The following is a 23406-nucleotide window of genomic DNA, read 5'->3' as shown; positions in this document are numbered from 1 at the left end:
TTTATAGTACACATATCACTGAACGCCCTTCAATAATAACATAAATGTCGTAATTAATTGATCCGTGTGTATTTCCATCACAGACAATATCCAGGAAAACATGCTACCCGTCTTCTGTTGCAATTTGGTGTCACGATGAATTGAGACCTTTTGGCATGCCATAACTTGTTGTTACATCTTATATTGTTTTCATATTTTTTTTTTCATTATCATCGTCATGTAACATTGTCAAAGGTAACTCTTACGTCCTTTTACCAATAGAGATTCTGAAAAAAAAAAAAAAAAAAGAAGAAACAACCTTTAACTGACGAGGGTGTTCCATGCCGTGAGTGGAAGATCAAACTGATTGGATTGATTGAAGTAGACGTGACATCCTAGTAAGCATCTGAATTCATAATCACGAGAATGTATACTACATAGCAGGTGAAGTGAACTGTATTTCACCTTTCACGTTAGCGAGAGGACACAGACTTTGATACGCTATACAACTTAATCTTGGCTGAGATCTCTAGTTTGGGCTACCCTTCCCAATTGCACCTCCACTTTTTTTTTCTTCCTGAGAACCAAGTAACAAGCGAGTCAATGCAGTGGTTTACCAGCATCAAAATATATGTACCATGTGCATCGTAACAACCAGAAAGCTTATCCGAGACTTTCCTGACATTGCAACATACAAGTGCGCGCAAGCTGAATTCCTTGCACAAGGTATTGATATGTATGTTATAGGGAAAGGTGATTTTAATAGCTCGAAAATCTGTCTTCAGGGTAAAAAGATCGGAACATTTTTTTTTCAATGAGTAAAATGTCCCATGTTATACAAGCCTGGTAAATCCAACGGTACTCCACATAGGACCAAGAACACATTTCGACATGTTTTCGTTGCAATCCAGCAACATGCTTGAGCAATTTATATTTGCCAAGCCTCGTGCAAGATTTTTACTTTTCGGAAAGAAACTGTAGTCTGATCAGGCATGCTTGTAGTTCTCGATGGTCCTGAATCGGTCTATTATTTCCTTCATTAACCTTCTGCTTGCCACATTAATTACGTGTCCACAGGTACAGTATTTGTGTGAAATTTGTGTACATTCAACTGATTGGCACAGAGGGGGTTAAAAAATCGACTCACTGTATTACCTATTATCATATGTTGCGACAGCATGGGTCACACAATCACACGATCTAGATACTAAATGTGGGTGTACAGGAAGCCTTCTATACAGCTGCAATAATTTCATTACCGATAAAAACGGGTCAAAAAAAAAGAGGAAACTTTGATTAAAAAAAAAAATTATCTTTCCTTGTGCCCCATCCCTTCTCTCCCTCTCTCTCTCTCTCTCTCTTCCTCTCTCCCTTTCTTCCTCTCTTTCTTTTCTTCTCTTTCTCTTTTCATGGTCATTCTCTTTTGACTCACTGAAAATTCAAGCATAACATAATGCATGCTTTCGTCACATTGTCAATCCAAACTATTTCTCGATGTACATTTATAAGTGAACTCATTAACAAAACTTACATATTGCAGAGTATAATGAATGATCTCTTACAGCATTTTTGGGCCATAGTCACAGTTTTTCTCCTAAATTTAAGCCCAAGAGGATATTATCTTTTGCACATGACAATTGAATATTTATACAGTACTAAATCACTAGCGCAGGCGACAAAACATACACAATAGTGGTACAACGGAAGTAGGAATGCTAATTGTTTCACTTTCCTGATGCATCTGATTGTTTTTATGTCCAATCAGCGAGCGATTCGGTAGTCATTTTGAGTCTCAGTTGGCTTTTCTTCAAGTGATCCGGCACTTTTAAATCAGGTGCGCTTAATAGTTTGCGTTGTTATATACAAGCACCATGAAATTTAGCGACAGTTCTTCTTCAAATGAGCAGATAACGCAGACTGAGCATAAACTAAACTGTCCTCACTTAGATACCAGTATGGCACCTCTGAACAATGAGGTGACAGAGTATAAAAATATGAAATAATCAATATTCGATTTGATATAAACATAATTTATTTTGCACTGTATATCGCAGCTTCGCTGCCACGAGTGCCATTTTATCGCATTAACATCCCCGTGGAATAACGAGTTTTTGGTGTTGTGCAAACTACACGGCAGTCTCAAAAAAGAAACGCTCCGTTGTCGAACTGAAATCTCGGCAACGACGCGCCTGAGGATGAGTCTCCTCGACTATGACCGCCGTTGAAGCTGTACCGAAAAACATTGCTCTGCGGTCTTGAGATAACACCACTGTTTAGAGGTAGCATGTGCTGTTCTGCCGACCCCGTTGTCGTTTGTCGGGAGCCGGTAGTTAGCGACGTCGACGCGGTCACCTGACCTTTCCGTTTTGGACTTCGCGGTAACGGCGCGGTAGACGTCTGGTTGGGCGGTGCAGGTGACCGCCGCTCAGCGGTGCTCGCCATTTGACGTTCAAGCGTGCCTGTACCCAAGACGCGGTCAACATCCGGGAATGCTTCGTTTCGATGATACGCGCTCAGTCTCGATGGTGACGGAAGTGAATTTTGTGGCCACCACGTCAGTGAAGCGCGGGAGAGAGCGAGATCCTGCGTTTTCCCGCCAAAGTATCCACTGGCACTCTTAGGCCATGTGCAGACGACGCGTCGCGAACCGGGAAGATTCTGACGACGGTGCTCAGCGAAGATGGAGCACAAGTGATACACCTGCAGCACAAGCACGAAAAAATTCTTCCCAGCAAAGAAAAAAGTCGTTTCGTCGAAGATGTGAAAGCGAATCATAAAGTAGAGCCTCATCACCAGGAACGGACCATCTTGCATGAACATGGCGACCGCGACGTCTTTTACCTCCCAGGAGCACGCCGACAAGAGGCCGGAACTCGTCGTGCCGTCCCAGCTGAGGTCTTCGGCGGAACCCCACACATTAGAGCTGCAGGGTCCTAGGGTGTATTGCAGGAGACTCCAGGACCAGATGATCATGATGATGAGGAGCAGCACCCGGTCACATGACAACATCTCGGCTTTCATACCTTCCGAGATGAATTCCAAGATGTCTGCAGCCGAGGCCACGTAAACCAACATGGCCAGGGTGAGGTGCTCTCGGGATACCTCGGTGGAGCCAAGCTTAGGGAGGAGGAACCGCTCGAGAACCAAGAGTAGTAGGAGGGACTGGTGCACGACCATCAGCCAAGCTTCGTTCGTCATGGCAACCAGAGATGGGGCGTGTCCCTCATCAAACACCTGTAACAGGTCAGAATGAAATGGAAAATCACCGTTAGATGACGCAACAAAACAAGCTTACTTACATGCACAGTAATCCATGTTGTTTGACGTCACATAGTGTTCACGGCTTTTTCTTTTAAATTACATATGCTTTTCAATAGACACATAGTTGTCAGTTTGATTCCATAACACATAAATGATGATAATAATAATGTTCTGCGGCGTTGTTATCTTATGCTGTTATAGCATGCTATCTCATTTGATATCTACAGCATAGGAACATCTGTAATAACTGTACATGGTCAGATCCTAAATAAAAAGGATATAAGTGAAACATAAAGCAGCATAAAAACGAAAACAAAAACAAAAGCAAAAACAAAAATGCAAGGTGAAGAATTACAGCGCAATCTGGTTTGGGTATGAGGTTATATATTCTTGCTTTCCGAACAGCTCAAGAAAGCATATAGATCCTCAGAATTATTTCCCAGTAATTTGCCATTTTGATTAAAAAAAAATGTTTTGACCATTATGACTACATTTTGTTTGCAGACATGATGATAATAATAATAATAATAAAACTGTACATCCATCCAGGCTTTCCATTAATGTCCCCTTTCATTTCCTGTCACCATTGATATTCTTGTCCAGAAACAGGCCTTGGATAATTTCGTGGCGATATTTTACATCTCACTTCATCTTGAAAGTCAATTTTGTTATTGATGCAAACGATCGTAAGCAAGGTGGTATACCACAATGTGTTTGATCAACATGTCATTTACTAAGTACATGCATTAGCATTTTATATTCATTCGATTTACGAGGTCTGTTATTCGTAGAGTTATTCCATGAGAGAAAGTGTCTCGAGAATATTGTTTTGCACCGTATAATGCATTCGATAAAAACAAGTTGATGGATGACGCAGTCTGATTTTTCAATAAACGATATTGTTGTGTTTAATCGTTCTATCACCTTAGATTGCCAGTTGAATCCATAGAAAAAAGAAAGAAACTCTTATCTCCTAAGATACAGAAATACTGTTCCTAAAACAATGTAATTCACATCTATGAGCCAGTTTGTTTCCTGGTGTAAAATATGTTCACGCTTGTAGTTATTAAATTTGTACATAACTCGCCTGTAAATAAAAAAAAATCGGTAAAATTGCAACATGATAATGATCGCTTCGTCTGTCAGTTTAAGTAATACACGGTGATTCACGACATCGTTTTCCCTGTCAACCCAATTTCTCTTGATTCTCGCTACCGGCTGTAGACTGACATCCTATTGCGTGTTTTGCAGAATGTTATATACGCAGAGATTTTGGAGGGAAGTGTTTTCGAGTTACAGCCGAAGCTGCTTACGGAGCTATTTTTTGCTTCGACAATCCGGAGCGAGAATTTTGATCGATGAAGTCATCCAGGATTCATAACGATTTCGTGCAGACATTTACGGCGTTGCTACTCCCTTCACCAGGACTGTTTGTCAATTGCACGTAGCAGTTCTTTGGGCTGATATTGAGATGACGAATAATTATGATTTGACCGCGAGAGGATTTTTATGGAGAAATGCCACACGCAACGAGGAAGATAGCAATAGCTTCAACCGCTCGTGTCAGAGATCTTTTCACATACACTGCAAATAAAGAGGAACGAATAAATGAAGGTATACACTTATAAGTCCACTTCCATAGCTCATCTCTGATTACCTGTCCAGCTGTGTTTTCAAAGAGTCGTTGTACTTTCTCTGAGTCATTACGAAATTGGGAGTCGCTGGTCATCACTGGAAATTAAATTTCTCTACGGAGAACAGAGCCGTAAGACGTGACTGTTAACTAAATCTCATTGGACGTCGGCCATGCAAAATTTGTGGTTCTGAGCTAATTCTAATTTAATCTCTCCCACCTTTCTCTCTTTTTTTTTCTTTTTGATTGTCAAGTTTTTGTTCCGCCACAACTGACATCGCATTCCAGGATCCGTGGGTGAAATCGGCACAGTATGTCGAAACCGTATAGACTATCGGGTATACCCTGTAAAGAGTTTGACATTTGGTGATGGAAAAGAACATGTTTTCTAGAATGAAACCATCATCCGCGAGTGACAATTGGCGACTTAATTGCATCCCACATTTAAAGGATTCAAATTCATGAGGAATGATACCAATAATTTGCTCCATTTTATTTTCTAGAGCTTCCTAAGCCTATCGAGGAACCGATCGAACTTCTCTGAGTAGAGTTGTCATGGCTTAAAAATCGAGGATAATTAAAAAAAAAATCATGTTCTGGTTACAGTTATGATGAGTCCTGAATGACTTTTAAAGTGCACCATCGCATAATCTGTATGCAGGAATACACTCACAACCACCTGCTTACCTACCCCTCCCCATCTTCTTCCTCAGCTAAGGAATGCGGGATATAAAGTCAGGAGAATGTCCACTTAAAATTCCCTGTCTTTGCCCTTGTTCCCGAGCCTATAAGAAGAAGATCTGAGCTATACGACTGTCAGACCTCTATTTTGTTATGAGTCTGCAAGAATTGACCGAAACGTTTCTTTAGAATTCATCGCAACACTCTTCAATAAAGTCGATAACATTCTGTCAGGTTTCAGGCAACAAGGACACAGCTACCCTTCCTTACTCCTGTAAGAAGTGACACGATGTTTCTTTTTCTTCATTAACCCTTGTAACCTAAAACCTGTCTCCGCATCAAGATACGTAGACCCGGAGGAGCGGGTGGGACGGATAAAGGCATTATTCTCTTTTCATTGCCTTTATACTTTACTAGTTCAGAAGTGAAACAGGCGACTGGAGCCTTTCCTATGGTCAGTCGATGGCGCCAAATTTTCCTGTACCTGCATGAGTTTGTCGTCTGCACCCGTCCAGAGCCCTTCCTTTGTCTATGGTAAGCTGAGAGGACAGTTCCTCTACGGGAAGAGGCCAGGTGGCACAAGGTGCGGGATTGATTGGATGTCTGCTCGTGGATTCGAGACAAATATAATTTGGAGGACTCTTATGGACATCCAAATTTAGACAGAGCGATAGTGAGTTCACAGACACCGATTTATCCTGTTGATGTTGTTGTTGTATAAATTGTTGTTATGAACAGTGTTTCCATGAAATTAACACACACACACACACACACACACAAATGTCTACAATTCATTTAGATCTTACTACTCTTCCATATCCTTGTTAAGTCTGTGCCTCTGCGAGCCCCTTGTTCATCTATGGTAACTGGATAGCAATTCTTTAAGTGATGACGTAAATTAAGTTTTTTTTTTTTTGTTTTTTTTTTTTTTTTCCCTTCCACAGGGTGTTTTATTCATACACATATTCAGAAAGTCACATTTACAAATAATTTTTTAAATACAAAACATCGACAAAGAGTGGCCTACTGCACTTGTACATATAACATATATCATTTTTTTTATTTTATTGGCAGAAATAACCCTGAAAACACTATGAATATCATGCAATTTTAATATTCAAAAGCACTTAATAAATAAAGCCCATTTTTTCACAAAAGTTTTTTCTCTACTATTCATTTGACTTATACATTTTTCCATCTCAAAATAACATTTTATCTCAGATATTATATGTTCGAATGACGGAACGGTCTTTTTTAATTTCGCTGAAAAAATTTCTCTTCTTATAACAATCATCATACAGTTTAATGCACTGTTGTTGAGACCATAAAATCCGAATAACTTGTGTTGGTTTGTAAATACAATTTGTTTATCTATCTTCAAAAGTAACCATCGCTCAAACTTATTCCATATATTATTTGAATAAGGACATGAACAGAATATATGCATTATGGTTTCCTCACTGTCATTACAAAACGTACACTTTTTATCTGTTACAAAACCAAATTTTAAAAGAGCATCTTTCATATATAATATTCTATTGAGAATCTTAAATTGAAACCACCTCATATTAATATCAATAGTTGATTCAAAAGGAATTAAACAGTATAAAGACCATGTTTCATCATCAAGATCCAACATGCTACTCCACTTAACAAAACTGTTACAATGTTTTGACGTGTGTCTTAACAACGTTTGATAAATATCAGAACAACCTTTCTTATGTTTCAGTATTACATTTAAACCATGAGGAATAAAAGGGTCTGCTATTTTCGACATGCGGTTTTTTGCAAATGATTGGATAGAATTACACAGTCCACCGTGCTGAAGAAAGTTAGTTTGTATATCAAACTTCCTCTGAAATTCAAAATATGAAAGAAATTTTCCATCATTATCTAACAAGTCATTTATAAATCGTACACCTTTTTCACACCAAGACTTAAAATATACAGTGTTATTATTCATTTTAATCAAAGGATTATTCCAAAGAGGCTGGCTTGCCCAATTATCATTTGTATTGATTTGTAGAAATTCTGAAAAAGCCAGAAGTACCTCTTTCCAAAAATCATTAGACATTACATTGGCAAGTTTTTTGTAGTACAGTGACCCCATAAATAAATGAAACGATACTGGTTGGGGCAAGAAAGAACGGAACATGTGGAACGTATAATTTTCAGTCTGCGGATCACTAATAAACCTTCTGATCCAGGATATTTTAAGAGATTTAGCATGCATGAAAATATCAATCATTTTAGTACCACCATGACAATATAGCTGGCACATTTGATTTCTATTTATTTTATCGGGTTTATTTTCCCATATAAACGAATAAAAACAACGATTTATATCTGTCAATGTTTTAAAATTTGGTTCAGGAAGTGATAACAACAAATAATTTAATTTTGACATCAATAATGATTTAACTACAGTAATTCTTCCTAAAACAGTAAGTGATCGTTTAGACCAGGAGGTCATTGTGTTTGTAATATCTTTCATTTTTTCACAATAATTTTGTTCAACCATTTCATATAATTTAACTGAAAATTCTATCCCCAGGTACCTAAAGTACCTACCCTGAAAAATCCAGTCAAAATTACAATCTTCCAATAATTTAATTCTACAATTCCGATTCTTTCCTATCCATATTATTTTAGTCTTTCTGGGGTTAATTCTTAAATTCGATATATTAGCAAAAGTATCAAAAATCTCAAAAGCATCTTTTAGATCTTGATCTGATCCGTTAAGTGTTAAAAGTGTATCATCTGCGTATTGTAATACTTTAAAATTTTTTTCATTAATTTGCAACCCAACCACAGAATTTGTGTGCCTAATCATAATTCCAAGAATTTCACTGACCAACAGAAAAAGGTAGGGTGACAAGGGATCTCCTTGTCGACAGCCCTGTTCTATTTTGAATCTATCTGTAAAATAACCGTTCACTAAAACACTGGAAGTAGCATTGTTGTAAAACAACTGAACCCATTTTTTCATAGATTGGCCAAAGTTAAAAAAATCTAAAACTTTAAAAAGAAACTTATGAGACACAGAATCAAAAGCCTTTTCGAAGTCAATTAAAAGTAACAAACCTGGTATATCATGTAACTCTGTATATAAAAGTATATCATACAGTAAACGAATATTTTCACCAATGTATCGACCTTCCAAAAATCCGGTTTGATTTCCATGTATCAAATATGATAAAAATTTCTTAAATCTGTTTGCTATACAACCAGATGCCAGTTTATATATTACATTCAATAAAGAAATTGGACGCCAATTCTTTAGAAACTGTCGGGGTTGATTTACTTTTGGAATTAATGTGATTACTCCCATTTTTTGTGCTCCCGACATTTGTCCTGAAAAATAAGCATAATTTAAGGAATTTAACAAAAAAGATTTTATTTCCTTCCAAAAAACACGATAAAACTCCACGGTAAAACCGTCTAATCCGGGAGATTTATTACATTTCATATTTTTTAACACAGAGTATACCTCTTCTTCATTTAAGGGACCTTCTAATGATAACGACATTTGTTGTGATAGTTTTGGTATGTCAGAAGATGACAATAATAAGTCTAAATCTACATCTATGGTTTCTTTTTCTTCATACAAACTGGAATAAAACTTAAACACTTCTTTCTGTATATCGCATTGATTCATAATAATATCATTGTTACAAAAAAGCTGACGAATTTGTCTATTAACATTATTCTGTTTTTCCAAGGTTAAGAAATACTTTGAGGGCTTCTCTCCTAATTCCATCCACTTAATCCTGCTTCTCATTGCGATTCTTTCATTTTCTTTTGAGCGTAATATTTCAAATTCTTCTTTCTGTTTATTTATTTCATCTAATATTTCGCTTTTATCATTACACAGTAATAATTTTTCTTCTAAATTTTCTATATTTTTCTCCAATTCCTTTTCTCTATCAATATTTTGCTTTTTAATATAAGAAGCGTAAGAAATAGTTTCCCCACGTATTATCATCATTAAAATTTCAAAAAATAACTGATCATTAACAGTTAGCTGACATTCACCAATTACGTTGTCACTGTGATCAAACTGGACATTTCCCTTTGCATAAAATATAATTGTATCTTTTATAATTTGTTTAATTTTCTGAACATATATTTCATCTTTCAATAAAATATTATTAAATTTCCAAAACCCTGGTCCCCGTTTAAACTCATTAAGATTTAAACTAAGAGAAACTTTAGCATGGTCAGTACGGTAACCTGAAGAAATATCAGTGTTACAAACTAAAGAGAGCAATTCGGAGGATATCAAAAAGAAATCTAATCTACTTTGTTTAAAGGGATTTTGTTGCCGCCACGTATAACATCTTTCATCCGGATTACATATTCTCCATGTATCACATAAACTTAAATCATTTTTCATTGTGTCTAATTGTTTTTTGGCCCTAGGGTTATTTACATGTACATAATTATATGTATCGAGGGTTGTATCCTGAACTAAGTTCCAATCACCACAAAGGATAGTATGTGGGTTTTCGAATTCTAATATAATCTTTTGAAGGTCAACAAAAAAATCAGGTTTATCAGTATTCGGACCATATAAAGATATAAATGTCAGATTATATTCATATAATTTCAAATCTAATATCACAAAGTTTCCTGTTTTATCTATCATAACTCTATTAACTTTTACTGGGATTGTGTCTTTAAATAATATGGCGACACCTCTTGAATTTGAGGTATTACATGAAAGAAAACATTCACCTTTCCATTCCTTACGGATTTCTGCCTCAGTGCTCGGTATAAAATGAGTGTCTTGAATACAACAAACATCATACTTTTTTGACTTCAGATAAGACAAAACATCTTGCCTTTTTTGGCTATTCGCTAGGCCACGACAATTCATCGAAATAAATGTTACATTATCCTGCATTAGGTAAATATACTTTCAGAAAACGTGCAAAAGGACAACCTGTGGAAGTAGTTTTCAAATGAATTACACACAATAGACTACAAAAGACAAATAGCAAAACACACACGGGAGAGGGCGTGCTAACCAAAACTCGGTTGCTTACCCGAAGAGTCTCAAGCGACCCCTCAACAACAATTAAAGATAAAATAAACCCAAAACCCCAAAAGAAGCTCCATGGGAACACCTACCCCCAGAGTACTTAGAAAAAATGTTTGCAAACCGAGATGCCACGAAATGGTGGCACCTCTGCGTGAAACAATTAAAATTAGCATGTACACACTGCTTTCAAATACTAGTACACCCCTGTAGCCCGCGTATGCCTCGTACCAACGTATTCGTGTCTGTCATGTATCTCGGGTCGAGGGAACCCTGAAAATACTTCAAACAAAACTACCATATAATGCCATAAACATGTATATATTATGCATACATGTATGTATAGACATATAATGTATAATCACACATCCATATCCATACACACACATGCACATACATGTATGATATACACTTTTGCAACCCAGTCATGAATAAACCAACCTGTGTGAGCATTCACAAAAGTTTTGGTTGCTATGTCTCAGACAGTGTCTTGGGCAGAATGAGTTAATGCTAATCCCCTAAAGACTGCCGTTTTAAAATTCCACTTACGTTAACAAGCCGCCAGTGCATGGTAATGACCGGTTGTTGTCTTTCTTTTTTTTCTTTCTCTCCTACCCTCAATGTTTACACCTTTTTTATCTTTATAGATAAACACATAAATATCTGTCGGCACGCACACACCTTGATGTGAAATAGGAATATAGTGTTTAAGTATTTTCTTTTGTTTTTGAAACAAAGGATTGCTTTTAGGTAAAGTGTCATGCGAGGTATAAAAAGCGATGTCTAAGCTATTCGCTTACAGGAGCAGCACTCGATGACCCCTGCGACCATAGACTGGACTTTCTCACTATATTCATCGCTTCTTGATTCACCCAAAAGTTAAGCCATATCCTGCTCACTTGACATAATGGGCGGAGGAGCATCCACAATCTTGGAGGCTTGATGCCTTGCGCTCAGTGTAAGTAAAACAAAGTAAAACGAAACAAGAAATCAACCTATGACTCATTGAACCCTCCGTGGGAGAAACGAAAAGACAACAGCAGAATAATAAAACTGAAAAACAGGAGTGAAAAAAGCGAAGTAGGAGCTACAGCTTGTAGCATCGTGCTCCAGTATCGGTCTTTCTTGACTTAACATTTAGGTCTACCCTTTAAAAAAGAATCAAGCCCACGGTCTATTTTCCCTGGTTCTAACCCGTCCACTCGTGGCCTAGTTCCACTCGTTCACTTTTCTTCTTCCCGATTGTTTGTGGCTTGACGTGACGCGATTAGTAATCCCTCTCTTAAGAGGGAGTTCAATTTCCAGATATCATCTCCAATCGGAAGTGAGGCACAAAACAAACTCCGAGCCGTGCGCCGCGCACGCAATTGTAACAACGCAGAGGCGTACAGCGAGAAGAGCTCGGAGCCGGTTGATGGGTGTCCATGGAATCATTGACACAGAAACGAGGCGAAGAGTGTATGTCATAGACCATGAAGAAGTCTTAATGCGCTCTTTGACACGAAACACGACGACAAGTGCACGTCGTACACCAAAACACAGTGTTCGTGAAATCATTAACACCAGAACGTGACGAAGCTGGGGTGTGAAACACCTGTTACAAGTGTCAGTGACATACCTTTTCACAAGTGCGTACCAAACACCAATACGAAGGGTTTACCAAGTCCTTTACAATGTGGCAGAGGGGTAATGTCAAAAACCCAGGAAGATAATATTTATGTCCAAGAAGTCTTTAGCAGGAATTTCTCAATTTCGCCTGTCAAACACCAAGATGAAGTGTATAAACTTGACACGGAAATGTGGCAAATGGAAGGAATCCTGTTTAACACCTTGAACTCAAAGCATATTAACCTCATGCAGATAAATGGTGACATGAACATTACGGTTGAGAAACTGGACTTGCTTCAATTTTCACTTCAAATATCTCGCATCCAACGGCAGATCTTGCGCGCTCATACCTTCGTTATGAAATTTAATCGTTCTCCACAAATGTAGATATATAGGTTGTTTCTTCTTGACAAGATTTATGGTTCCATAGCGTGCTGCTCTTCAAGTGGTTTTGATAAGAATCTCACACACTGCTCAATTTTCCAAAGGTTCTGTTTGATCAAAAGACAAAAGAAAAATAACTACATGACTTTTACCCTAGTGCTTTTTGTTGTTTGTTTGCTTGGTGTATGGAGATTGTGGTCTTAGCAGAAGTTATAATTCCTTTAAGGTTTGAGAGAGTGGTGAAAATGGATACTCTGATGATGAATGCTGTGTCTCTATTTATGTTCATTTGGCCCTGGAAGATTCTCAGATGAAAATCTTGGATTTGGTTTTGGTGTTTTATTTTGCCTTCTTTTTTTTTTTTTTTTTTTTTTGGGGGGGGGGGCTTTTTTCATCGATGCTTGTCAGAAAAATTTGCTATTTGTTCATCGTACTCCAATGTGCTACTAGCTATCAATGGGTGAGACAGCAGGCACTGCTTGGAAGTATAGAAGAGCTCGCAAAAGACCGTTTCATCCTGTAACCCTAAAATTTTATTCAACTGGGCTGATGAACTGAATCTATTGCATGTCCTACTTTAGAATGACCCTTGCTATTTTATTTTATTAATCGGCTGATTAATCAGCCGATTGCAATTGACATAAAGACTTAACGTAAAGTTAAGAACGAAATGTCTCAAGGCCTGGGAACACTCTCTTTATTAATTTACTGCTTTGTGAAGGAATATTTTAGTCACCTCTTTATATTGTAACATATTATAAAGTCTCACCTAAGTTTTATTTTACGACCATTAAACTGAATTACAGGGATATTATCTCATATGCGTTGTCAAGTTTTTGTGATAATGAGCTACCTTCTATCAGAGACTCTCTCCCGTACTTCGTAAATGAACACTGCTACTTTTTTACTTTTGAAATAAGATCTTTAGGTAATAAAATTGTAGGCTGAACTCTGGCCTATTTAAACTCGAAATGGCGAAATAGCAGGTGCAAGCGCCGCCTCCGCCTAGACATTTTATATGGCTCCCAATCATTATCACCCTTTAGCGATATCCATCCTGCTTTCGGTTGCCTGGGAAGAGGAAATAAATGTCTGTGGTCTGGGGCACGAGTCTAGAGCAGAACCGCCCAGACGCGCCCCACAGGTGCAGTCCACTCAAGACGCCCCCTCCGCCAAACCATGGACTGATACTTGAAGGAGGTTGCCTTTAGGTAAATCAAAGAGTCGTACTCCGAAAGTTTGATGATGAAGACACGATAAGAGCAATTGATATTCACTATCAAGAAATGTCTGTGTTTGACGATCGTGTGGCGGTTCTTTTGACGAATCCTTGGTGAATTAAGACACTAAGCCAGGTGGCAACTGAGATAGTGCCATCTTCGTAAATATTTCTTTGACTGTTACTTCTTTTCGATTTTGGTGGTTTTCGTGGGGCCCAGACAAGGTTGATGATATCGAAGCAATGTTGTGTATAATGTTATGGTCTAGCAGATTCTTGTACTGCAATCTCAATAACAAGATCCTGAATTCGAGTCGTATGCAGCACCCTTGTTCTTGAACAAGGTACTTAATGTATGTATCAATACTCAGGTGTATAAATGGATAACCTGCAAGAAGATGACAGCCAATTAAGTTTCTATTATAGATACAGGACAGCATGAATGTTCTCGAAAAATTCCCCATGTATAGAAGAGTGAGGGGAGTATTCTGGGTACTGGTTTGGGTCCAGTGATCAGGCTAGTACTGTGTTATAGAGCGCTTTCAGAACCGCGACATGATATAACATCTTGGTCATCTTTACCCAGGGTAGCCTCTTCAGTGCTGCCACTGCTCTACCAGTCGCCGCGATGCGGGAAGGCTCACTGGAGCTGAGCGATCGCGGCTAGACGCACAATGTCTTTCCGTAGCTCCCTGTCTTTTGTGGCTTGGACAGCAGTGGAGAGCCTCACTCCAGTCGCTGCCACACCACCCATCACCCTCATTCTTTGCCGGCCCCTGTGCCGCTCCCTCAGGAAAACATCCCAAATATCATCAGATTCTATTTGTCAACAATCTGTGTGTCACATAGCTGTTGGTCTTTCTCTCTGTCCAGCTGATTCTCAGCATTCTGCGGCACTGATGTATAATGAGATGCTCTACCAGGCGGGCCCTGCAATCATTATTACCCAAGCGTTGCCGGGTACCAATATATACACCTGGGCCGGGAGCATGGTATATAAAAAAATCTTGTCCAAGGAGGTAGGCACTTGGCGGGATTCGAACTCGGGACCTCGAAAAAAAAAAATCGAAAGTCAAGAGGCTTAACACTATGCCACAGTGCCCCCACAAGTAAAGAAGGTTGAGATAGGTCAATAGGAATGAACCTGGCATATTTCCCAGCCATGACATGTCATTGAGAAGTCAGTGTGTCACTGACACGGAACTTTGGCGCCCAACACCAATCCAATATCCTGAAACTCTCCGCTTTTTTTTTTAAATAAAAGAAAAAGAAACAAACAACTCAAGATATAACTAAACACCATACACCAATATTACTGGCTGAACATTTCAGCACAACTCTGGGGCCATTCGAGGAAGCAGTGGAGGCGCAGCGCGTCCGTGAATATTACGCGTTGAGAGAAACGATGCCTGAGGTCGCTTTGTGGTGACGAAATTTCCTTGTTTCCAGTGATCACAAGCGAGCTTACCGTACCTGTTTTACCGATTTTATTACAGCCAAATGTCAGTTTTCTGCAGTTTGGATAGTTTGTAAACCCCCTGAGCAGTGGTTAGGGGACCAGCTGTTACTGGAAAATCGGAAATGGTTTGCGATTAACAGCAAGGATAAAGTGAACTCGGCTTTACACAAACCAAAAGCAGGAATTGACAATCAACATTCGTTGTGTTTTTCGATTTAATATACATGTAATGTAAATGACAATAAAAGTAATGACAACTGTAATGTAAATAGGCTTATATAGTATAAAAAAGTATATTGATAACAATCATCGCGATGAGAATGTCAATGACAAGAAAACTGAAAATGATAAAAAATAACAACGATGAAAATAACAATTACGATAGTAATTATTTAGAATGATTTTTTCTGTGCCCAGGTAAGCCTAATTCAGTTCAGCACAATCGTACCACAGGGCCCTGTCATTATCACCCCCCCCCCCTTCCGCGTCACCTGCTACCCATATCATACTCCTGGGTTAAGAAAAGTAATTATATCGTCCAAGAGCAAATGCACCGGACAACAGTCGAACACATTGATCATCTATTTTTCAGACTCGAGAGCCTTATCCACATTATATTCGTAATTTTGAACCGACAAACTTCACTCATTAACATTTTTCATCTATGACAAAACGTAGAGTGGCAAAGCTACTGGAAAATAAGAAACGCAACAACTTCAGGAACAACATGAATTCTCCTTCTAGTTCAGTTTCTGATTTTTTTTTTCTTTTTCGATGAGTAACTTTGATATCGATACACACAAGGCGATAAAATCATAAAACAAGGTGATCGATAGTTGTTATCGACCGTTGACTGCATCAGCCTTGTGCCATTGAAAAATCACTCGTCTTAGGAAGATTGCCTAATTTTGCTTCTCATTAATGTCTTCCTTGCCTCACAATCATTCCCGTATCTGCTTATTAGCTTTCATTCATCTCACTGGTTCCCTCCCTGGAAGAAAATCTAGGCACTTGTTTTTCAGCTTAAGAATCCTCCAAGAAAAGAGGGGAAAAAAATGTCTCGCCTCCTGTTTTCACTTCCACGGGAGCGCATCAAGCGAACTCGCCTGACCCGCCGGCCCGGAAGGCGCCAGATTTCCATGCGGATGGCTCGCCGGACTGCTGCAAGAGTGTGAACTCGACAAGACAGTGTCTATAAGACGACATTTTCTCGTCTACGCCCCTCCTTTTTTCCCCTCTCAGTCTTCCGGAGCTTCACTGATGAAAGAATTGAAAGGTGAGCTACTGTGAGACCTGGGGGATGTCCATGATGTCCCCGTTACGGTGTCGGCATGGATCTTCTCCTTCTCGAAGCCTTTATGTCTGAATTACCAACTCAAGAAGACCTGCCTCACATACGCGCGGGTCTCAACAAAAATGTCATCAAAGTTCACCTAAGTCGCAGTCACAGCGTGAACGCGTGAGAAGATTGACATTCATACAGGTGCAGTCACTAATTGACAGATATGTCGTCAAAAATAATCATCACTGGCGGCCAGGTGATTGAAGCCGCGAAATACCGTGACATTGGCAGAGTGAAGCATGTGAGGCCATTTCTCCTGTAGTATCAATCACGCATGCGCGCTACCCGGCATTTGAATGGTCGTTCATGTTTTCATTCAAGACACTGTTCACAAGTGGATAGTCGCCACAATTCTCTGTGCAATCGGAATCTTGGAATTCCAATAGCTGAATGAGATATTTCTTGGGAGAAGTCACATTTTAAAATTGTGAAGTTAGATTTACCTTTCACTCGAGTCACCTTTCGCATTTCTCATTCAAAAGTATTGTAGTTATATCATACACGTAATAAAAGTGGCTATCATTCTATCAATATGGCCATCCCTACATATTCAAAGTCTGAGCCAGGTGCAGCATGCAGTTGAATTTTTAGACGATGGGTCCCGAGATTTCTTTTGTATCTTTTGTGGATTGCGATATGGTTCACTTTACAATTTTTAAGGTGAAGTGCACTGAAATCAGGTATAAATGGCCACGTTTTCACCCCAGTTACACATTTAGATTCATACCAATATGTTCAGATTATGTGTGTGTGTGTGTGTGTGTGCATGTGTGTGATTCAGTAACACAAGTGAGAATATAGCTGCTTATTTTTGTTCATATTACTTTCATTGTGAAAATGAGCCTGATATAGAGAATGAGATTTAAGTAAAGATTATATATCATTAAAAAAAAAGAGTGTGTGCAAGTGTGTGCGCAAGTGTGAGTGTATCTGTCTGTCTGTGTGTCTGCGTGTATGTGTGTCTGTGTGTGTACTCAGAAGTTGAACTTTTATTAACTTTACTCACCGGCATCGTGTCCGCCACAGATGATGAGTCGTTGGTCAGTGTGCTTTTGTTGTCCACCATGTAATTCGGAAAATTGCTACAGTGCGCCGACGGTCGGAGCAAGGCCCAGAAGTCCAGTTCTATCTGGAGGCGGTCCAGTTCCAGGAACCAGAGGCACGGTATGACGGAGATGAGATAGATCAGGACGCTCGGGCAGAACCTGGAACGAAAGAAGGAAATATTATATCAGCTTCACTGTGTTTGGATTGTTCCAGTTTTACAAATACAAAAAAAAAGTAATAGATCAATGACCATTCAGCTAATACGACGTGAGAAGAAAATCAGTGATAACCAGATCCGTTGGTATGTCATCAAGTGGAGGCTCTTTTTCTGACAATTTGTCTGATGAGTGTTATAGTTGTTGGAGCAGAATTGAGAGAAGGAGAGAGACAGAAAGTGAGAGAGAGAGAATGATATACCGTACATGAATATATGTCATATCTTTATAAGACTAGTATCTAGCATTATTCAAGAAAGTTTGTAAGTAATGTACATTTGTCTTTTTGTGTATCTTTTTTATGATTTGTAAGCACGTGCAAGAACCTCCCTTTATCGAATTTCGTCATTTTATTGTGATTCTATCAATGTAGTTATAATAGATGAGCTTTTGTACAGGCAGACCAGTGTATACGGATACATTTTGTGTTAAAAAGAATAATCTCATCCACCTCGGCTAAAAATCACAAGGGCACAAGTACTAAACATTTGGAAATAGTTACGGCGTCCGAAAGAGTATACTCTACGATACCTCAAGTGCGCTTCTTTTCCCCCTCGAAATTAATAAGATCGAACTGTATTTTAAGAGCAAGAGAAGCGAAATTGTGGTGTTCTCATTCTCCTTCTTTTTTTTTTTTCTTTCATCAAGAAAATGCGTACCTTGGAAGAGGAGGGGAATAAGTTACGCGCCAAAATTAATCCTTAATGGTAGTACATCCGCGTCTTAATCTCATAACTTCCTTATTTGTTTGGTTAGGACTTATATTTAGCCTGAACTCGACCTCGTTTGTTTGGTTGCTTTTTTATGACCAAAAGACTGTCTGGCCAGTGAGTTGGCGCCAACTTTGGAATAAGGAAACTGAACCTGCCCTCAGTCTAAGACGGTGTGAAACCAATAATATCAGTCTGTAAGAAACCTTGTAGCTTAACTACGGATCTTTGTTGGAAGTTTGCCAGTAACGCCTTGTGTTTCGTCTATTCATCATGTTCATTGGCTTAGCGTCAGAAACATGACATTTTATGTCATTAATGAGTTTACCCTTTTATCGCACTGATGCTGCTTTCCCTTAAATGAGATCGATTTGATAACGTCAAACGATATCAATAACCAATATTCGAATAAATAGTTGTGATTAATATTATCGTTATCGTTATAATATAACATTTATCACATTAATGTGAGTATTGTTATCTTAATAGCAAAATAGTGGGTGATCACTGATCGCTACTGAGAGATTTGAAACAAAAAAATGGTGATCAAAAGAATATTTGGGCTCTACAAAATATCATTGAGTTAGAGCCAAAAGCTTTTAATAGTCAACTGGCAACATGCGAGGCGCCCACAAGTAAACTTTGTCCGCGTAGTAGTGCCATGGCTTAGCGTCGATAGGCATCGGGAACCCCTTCTAAGAGCACCCTGTCAGTGCGTAGTATCGATGTTGTTCAAGTACAGTTTATCTTTCAAATTAGTGTGTCCTAAAAATGATGGTATCTACCGTCCTAGATATTACTGCCACTGAAAACGACTCCTATTATTCTTTCAATTATTGAAGACACCGTAGATTATTCATCTCTAAACTTTTATATTGCTAGCTTCTATTTCTGTAGGGTACTCTTTTTATAGCGTCTGTTTGTTTCTTCCCGTCTCGGCGTGTTCTCTGTTGTTATTGTGAAAGGTCCGGTGTACTATTACACTGTTGTTGCGTGTTTCGCGACTTGCCGTGACGTATGGAACACCACATGATATTTCATTCTGATGGTCTCTATGAGCGCAAGACATTTCACATAATCGCGCATCTGCCCTTGTGTAAATACATCATCACGCTCGCATCCGAAGGATAACATGACTGAATACTCTGAGGGCACTTGGCCGGCAGATGTGCGTGGAACAGCGGGTGCCTGGGGACTCCGCGGACTCAAAGTGGGCTATCCAGATACCTTATCGTTCCTTTCGATGCGTGATGGTGCGACATCAATTGAGGTGCCGTACGTCTGTGCTTCGTGTGCATGCAAACATCATCAGCAGCCATTTAAGCTCCATGCCAACGTCTTCACCGGCAGTATAGCAGACCTGGGAAAGAGTCTCTTGACGTCCAAATCGCGAGTATATTTTAAGTTTCAGCCGTCGGGGGCTCCTGCTGTCTTGTTACAGCAGCTAAATCAGGTGCGCTTTGCTAGCATAGAATTAACGCATTGGTTTTTAGTCTATCAACTTTTGAGAGAATGGGCTCTAAACACCAGGGTTTAATTGCCATAGCAATTGAAGAAACATAAAGTATATAACCATGAGTTGATGCATGTGCAAGACCATCTATACCACAGCACGATGGAGACATTTTTGTGAGAATGTTCAACAAATCGAGCAGTGTAAATATATCACCGACCCATCACCACCCTCTAGCCGAGCATAGGTGACAGTTTGACATGATAATGCTTCCTTTTTCCATTAGGCATATGAAAAAAAAACACGAAAAGAAGCAAAAGAAAAGAAAACAAAAAGAACAGTTTGGATCTTATCCGCTTTCACTTCAAACCCGCTCGACGGTGAGTGATGACTGTCGCGTCGGCCCCGAAAGAACTTTCGAAGGTCCCATTTCTTATTCTGATCCGATCATCGGAGACCCTTCTAAATCTGTGTTTCCACATCAAAAGTTGAACTGCTACCGCTTTCCTCGGTGACGCCTATTAAACTCTCATTGACAATTTCAGAGGCTGGGAACAAATCCTGTTCCCCGCGGCTCACCGATCCCCTAAGCGAAGCCGTATCATGGGGCCTTCCCTTTCCCCACGAAAATTGGATCATTATCACCCGTGAAAGATAGATGATATCTGCGAAGGTGCATGAACTCGGAACCGGGGGTGTTAGAAAACAGATTTGACCTACCCCAAGTGCGGAATCGCCCGTTTGGGTCTGTTACCAGTAACGCTACTTGTGTTACCTTTAGATCAGCAACCGGGGAATTAAATGGCTGAGAAAATTACCGCGCAAATATTGTCCTTCGGAAGTTCGAGGAGTTGGGTTATAAGAACATTTTATCTCATACTGTAGCATACATAGGCGTTATTGGAAGCATAACTCGTTATTGAGGATCAATGAGGGTTAAAGAAACAGGTGACGCTGGCTGGATCTTCTCTGCTCCTTCCTGACAGTTGAAAAGAAGCAGATTACTAGAGTTACAGCTCATCCAGGTGAAGTCCTGACGAATTCTAGAAGGGTGGAAACGGCGCGTTGATTGGCATGTCTGTGTTTGATCAAAGACACATTTCCTGAGCCTAACTAGACAACGGAGAAACATACTCGATGCTTTCCCCCGTTGCTATGTGGAAACCCACTCACGTGCCCCTCCCCAAAATAGCTCCCCGAACTGATAGACCGGTTCCGCTCCCGTTGCATCCTTATCTATCCACTAAGTATCATGAAAATGGTTGGAGAAAACCTCGTCCATTCCATTCCGATTTCGGAATGTCATAATGTTTGTATTTGATCTAAGCATGGCTTAGCTTTTTTCTCATTGATGCAATTGTATGCTCACACCATGTGTCTCGTTAGGAGTGTGTGGTTAGCGCAATCATAATCTACGAGAAATTCATAGATGGATTAATGTTTTGATTTTTTTTTCTTTGCCATATTTGGGAAGGCCGTAACGTATGTGCACAGGGTAGTCCGCAATATCATCCTTTTTACTAATTTATGTTCTCCTGAGTCTCATTAAATCAAACGCTAAACGAAGTTATCAAAATGATCAGAAACTATTAAACGGGGATTCTCATTTCGGCTTTACACTTGATCAGCAAGATCTCTTAGATTCTGACAGGCGAACGCCCACTCATGATGTATAATATAAACCACAGAATGCGATCTTACCACCATGTGATAGTGACAACCACGCAGTTTGTTCTGGCATACCGTATCCACGTCACGTATGATATCTTTTTTGTGGCGTCCAATGATGTCATGCTCTATGATCGGGACCCGAGAAAACCATGGGATTAGGGTCAGGTAGAAAGTGGCTTACGGTGAAAGGTTAAAAGAACATCCATCTATTTCATACAGGCCCCTCCCATGCCCTTGCTACACTTGCGTTTTTCGAACACTTTTTTTTTTCATTTCCATCTGAGAAGATGGCTGGAAAACCCATATATTCAGCTGCAATAACTGGTCTGTGTTCCATGGGGTCCAGTTAGGTGTTAGGTGGGACCACTTCAAGTGGTTAAACAACCTGCTCTTTGCGATGAATAGATGAAGCGGGGTCTTTTACGTACATGAGTTGTGACTCTCTCACAAACGGGACCTTCATTTTTATGTCCTATCCGAGGGACAGTGTTTTGCCTCTTACTATAGAGGACGGTATGATTACACACAACTTTGCTCAGTAGGAATCGAATCCGAGTCCTTTGGATCGTGTGGCAGACTCGCTATTGATTGAGCTAAATCACCGTCCTAAACACTTTGTTATCTTCTGAGCATGTTGTGGAACTGCTTAGTCGTTTCATCTGGAAGAGTCTTGCGTGACTCTTTGATGTGTATAGGTTCTGGGTTCGACAGCATCGGCCTTGCCTCATCAAGTAGTATTGCAGAGAATAACATGATCGATGCAACAACACAAGATCCATCGATGTTGTCTGTGTCGGTTATGACTGCCAAAACATGTCGACGAAATTAGTGGCATAGAGAGCCGAATCAAACTAAGAGTCGCGGCTCGGTTTTCGGAGTGGCTCTCTGGCTGGTTGCCACTGACGATGTGTTCCTCGAGTGTAGGAAATGACGGCCTGGAAAATATTTTTTTCCTTGTTTCCAAGTTCAATATTGTTCAATCAATCAGGTGACTTGGCATAGAGATAGCCAATAAACGTCAGTCCTCATCAAAGAAAACAAGAAGCGAAGAACCAAAAGTTGTCTGGCAATACGAGCAGTCAACATAGCAATGTTAGGTCATGTTGTCCTTGTGCCAGATGAAGTATGTATACTCGGGTTATTTTTGCGTTTTTATGTCTGTAAATGAACGCGGATGAAAAGGCTGATCTATGTTTAATGCAATGAAGTAAAATTGACTGAAACATCGGTTAAGAAAGGAAAGGTCAAACGAATGTGAAACTGTTCTTTAAGTGTCAAGAAATGCAACCCTTGCTTCCTAATACAGAGAATACACACCGCTCTGTTGGTATTTTATGTATGTAGGTCGGTTGGTATTATAACGTCTGCTTTTAAGATGGAGGGAAGAAAAATCCCGGACTTGGTAGCGTATCACATGCATATAAATGATACTCCCTAGCATGGTCATTACTTAACTGTTTTCCAAGATGCTTGTGCTTGCTTACTTTCTGGTAAGACATTGCTAAGTTTGTTGCATACGTAAATGCGTCGGTTGGTGAAAAGGTCCAACCTCAAAATGGCAAAAAATGGGAAAGACCCTAGGCTTTGGAGTGTACCACGTGCTTATGACTAATGTTTTTAATGTCCTAAGAAATATTTGTTTTATTTGCTTCCCTACTTCCTAGAAATGCATTGGTAAGTTTGTTGCACACGTAATTGCGTCG

General features: G+C 39.5%; 1 protein-coding gene across 1 annotated transcript in view; it reads right to left on the bottom strand.

Annotated features, from left to right (window-relative positions):
- Positions 1 to 2118: 2118 nt before the first annotated feature.
- Positions 2119 to 23406, bottom strand: part of LOC140230995 (transmembrane protein 26-like) — a 38748-nt gene continuing 17460 nt past the window's right edge. The window contains exons 2-3 of the mRNA XM_072311145.1: positions 17629 to 17812; positions 2119 to 3213 (exon numbers count right to left, since the gene is read on the bottom strand). Of these exons, the coding sequence (XP_072167246.1) occupies positions 2119 to 3213; positions 17629 to 17812 (1279 nt within the window). The remainder of the gene's footprint in view (positions 3214 to 17628; positions 17813 to 23406) is intronic.

This window comes from Diadema setosum, chromosome 1, assembly GCF_964275005.1.
Source record: "Diadema setosum chromosome 1, eeDiaSeto1, whole genome shotgun sequence".
NCBI lineage: Eukaryota > Metazoa > Echinodermata > Echinoidea > Diadematoida > Diadematidae > Diadema > Diadema setosum.
Note: the sequence above shows the minus strand (reverse complement) of the source record. Positions and strands in the feature narration are given on the sequence as shown.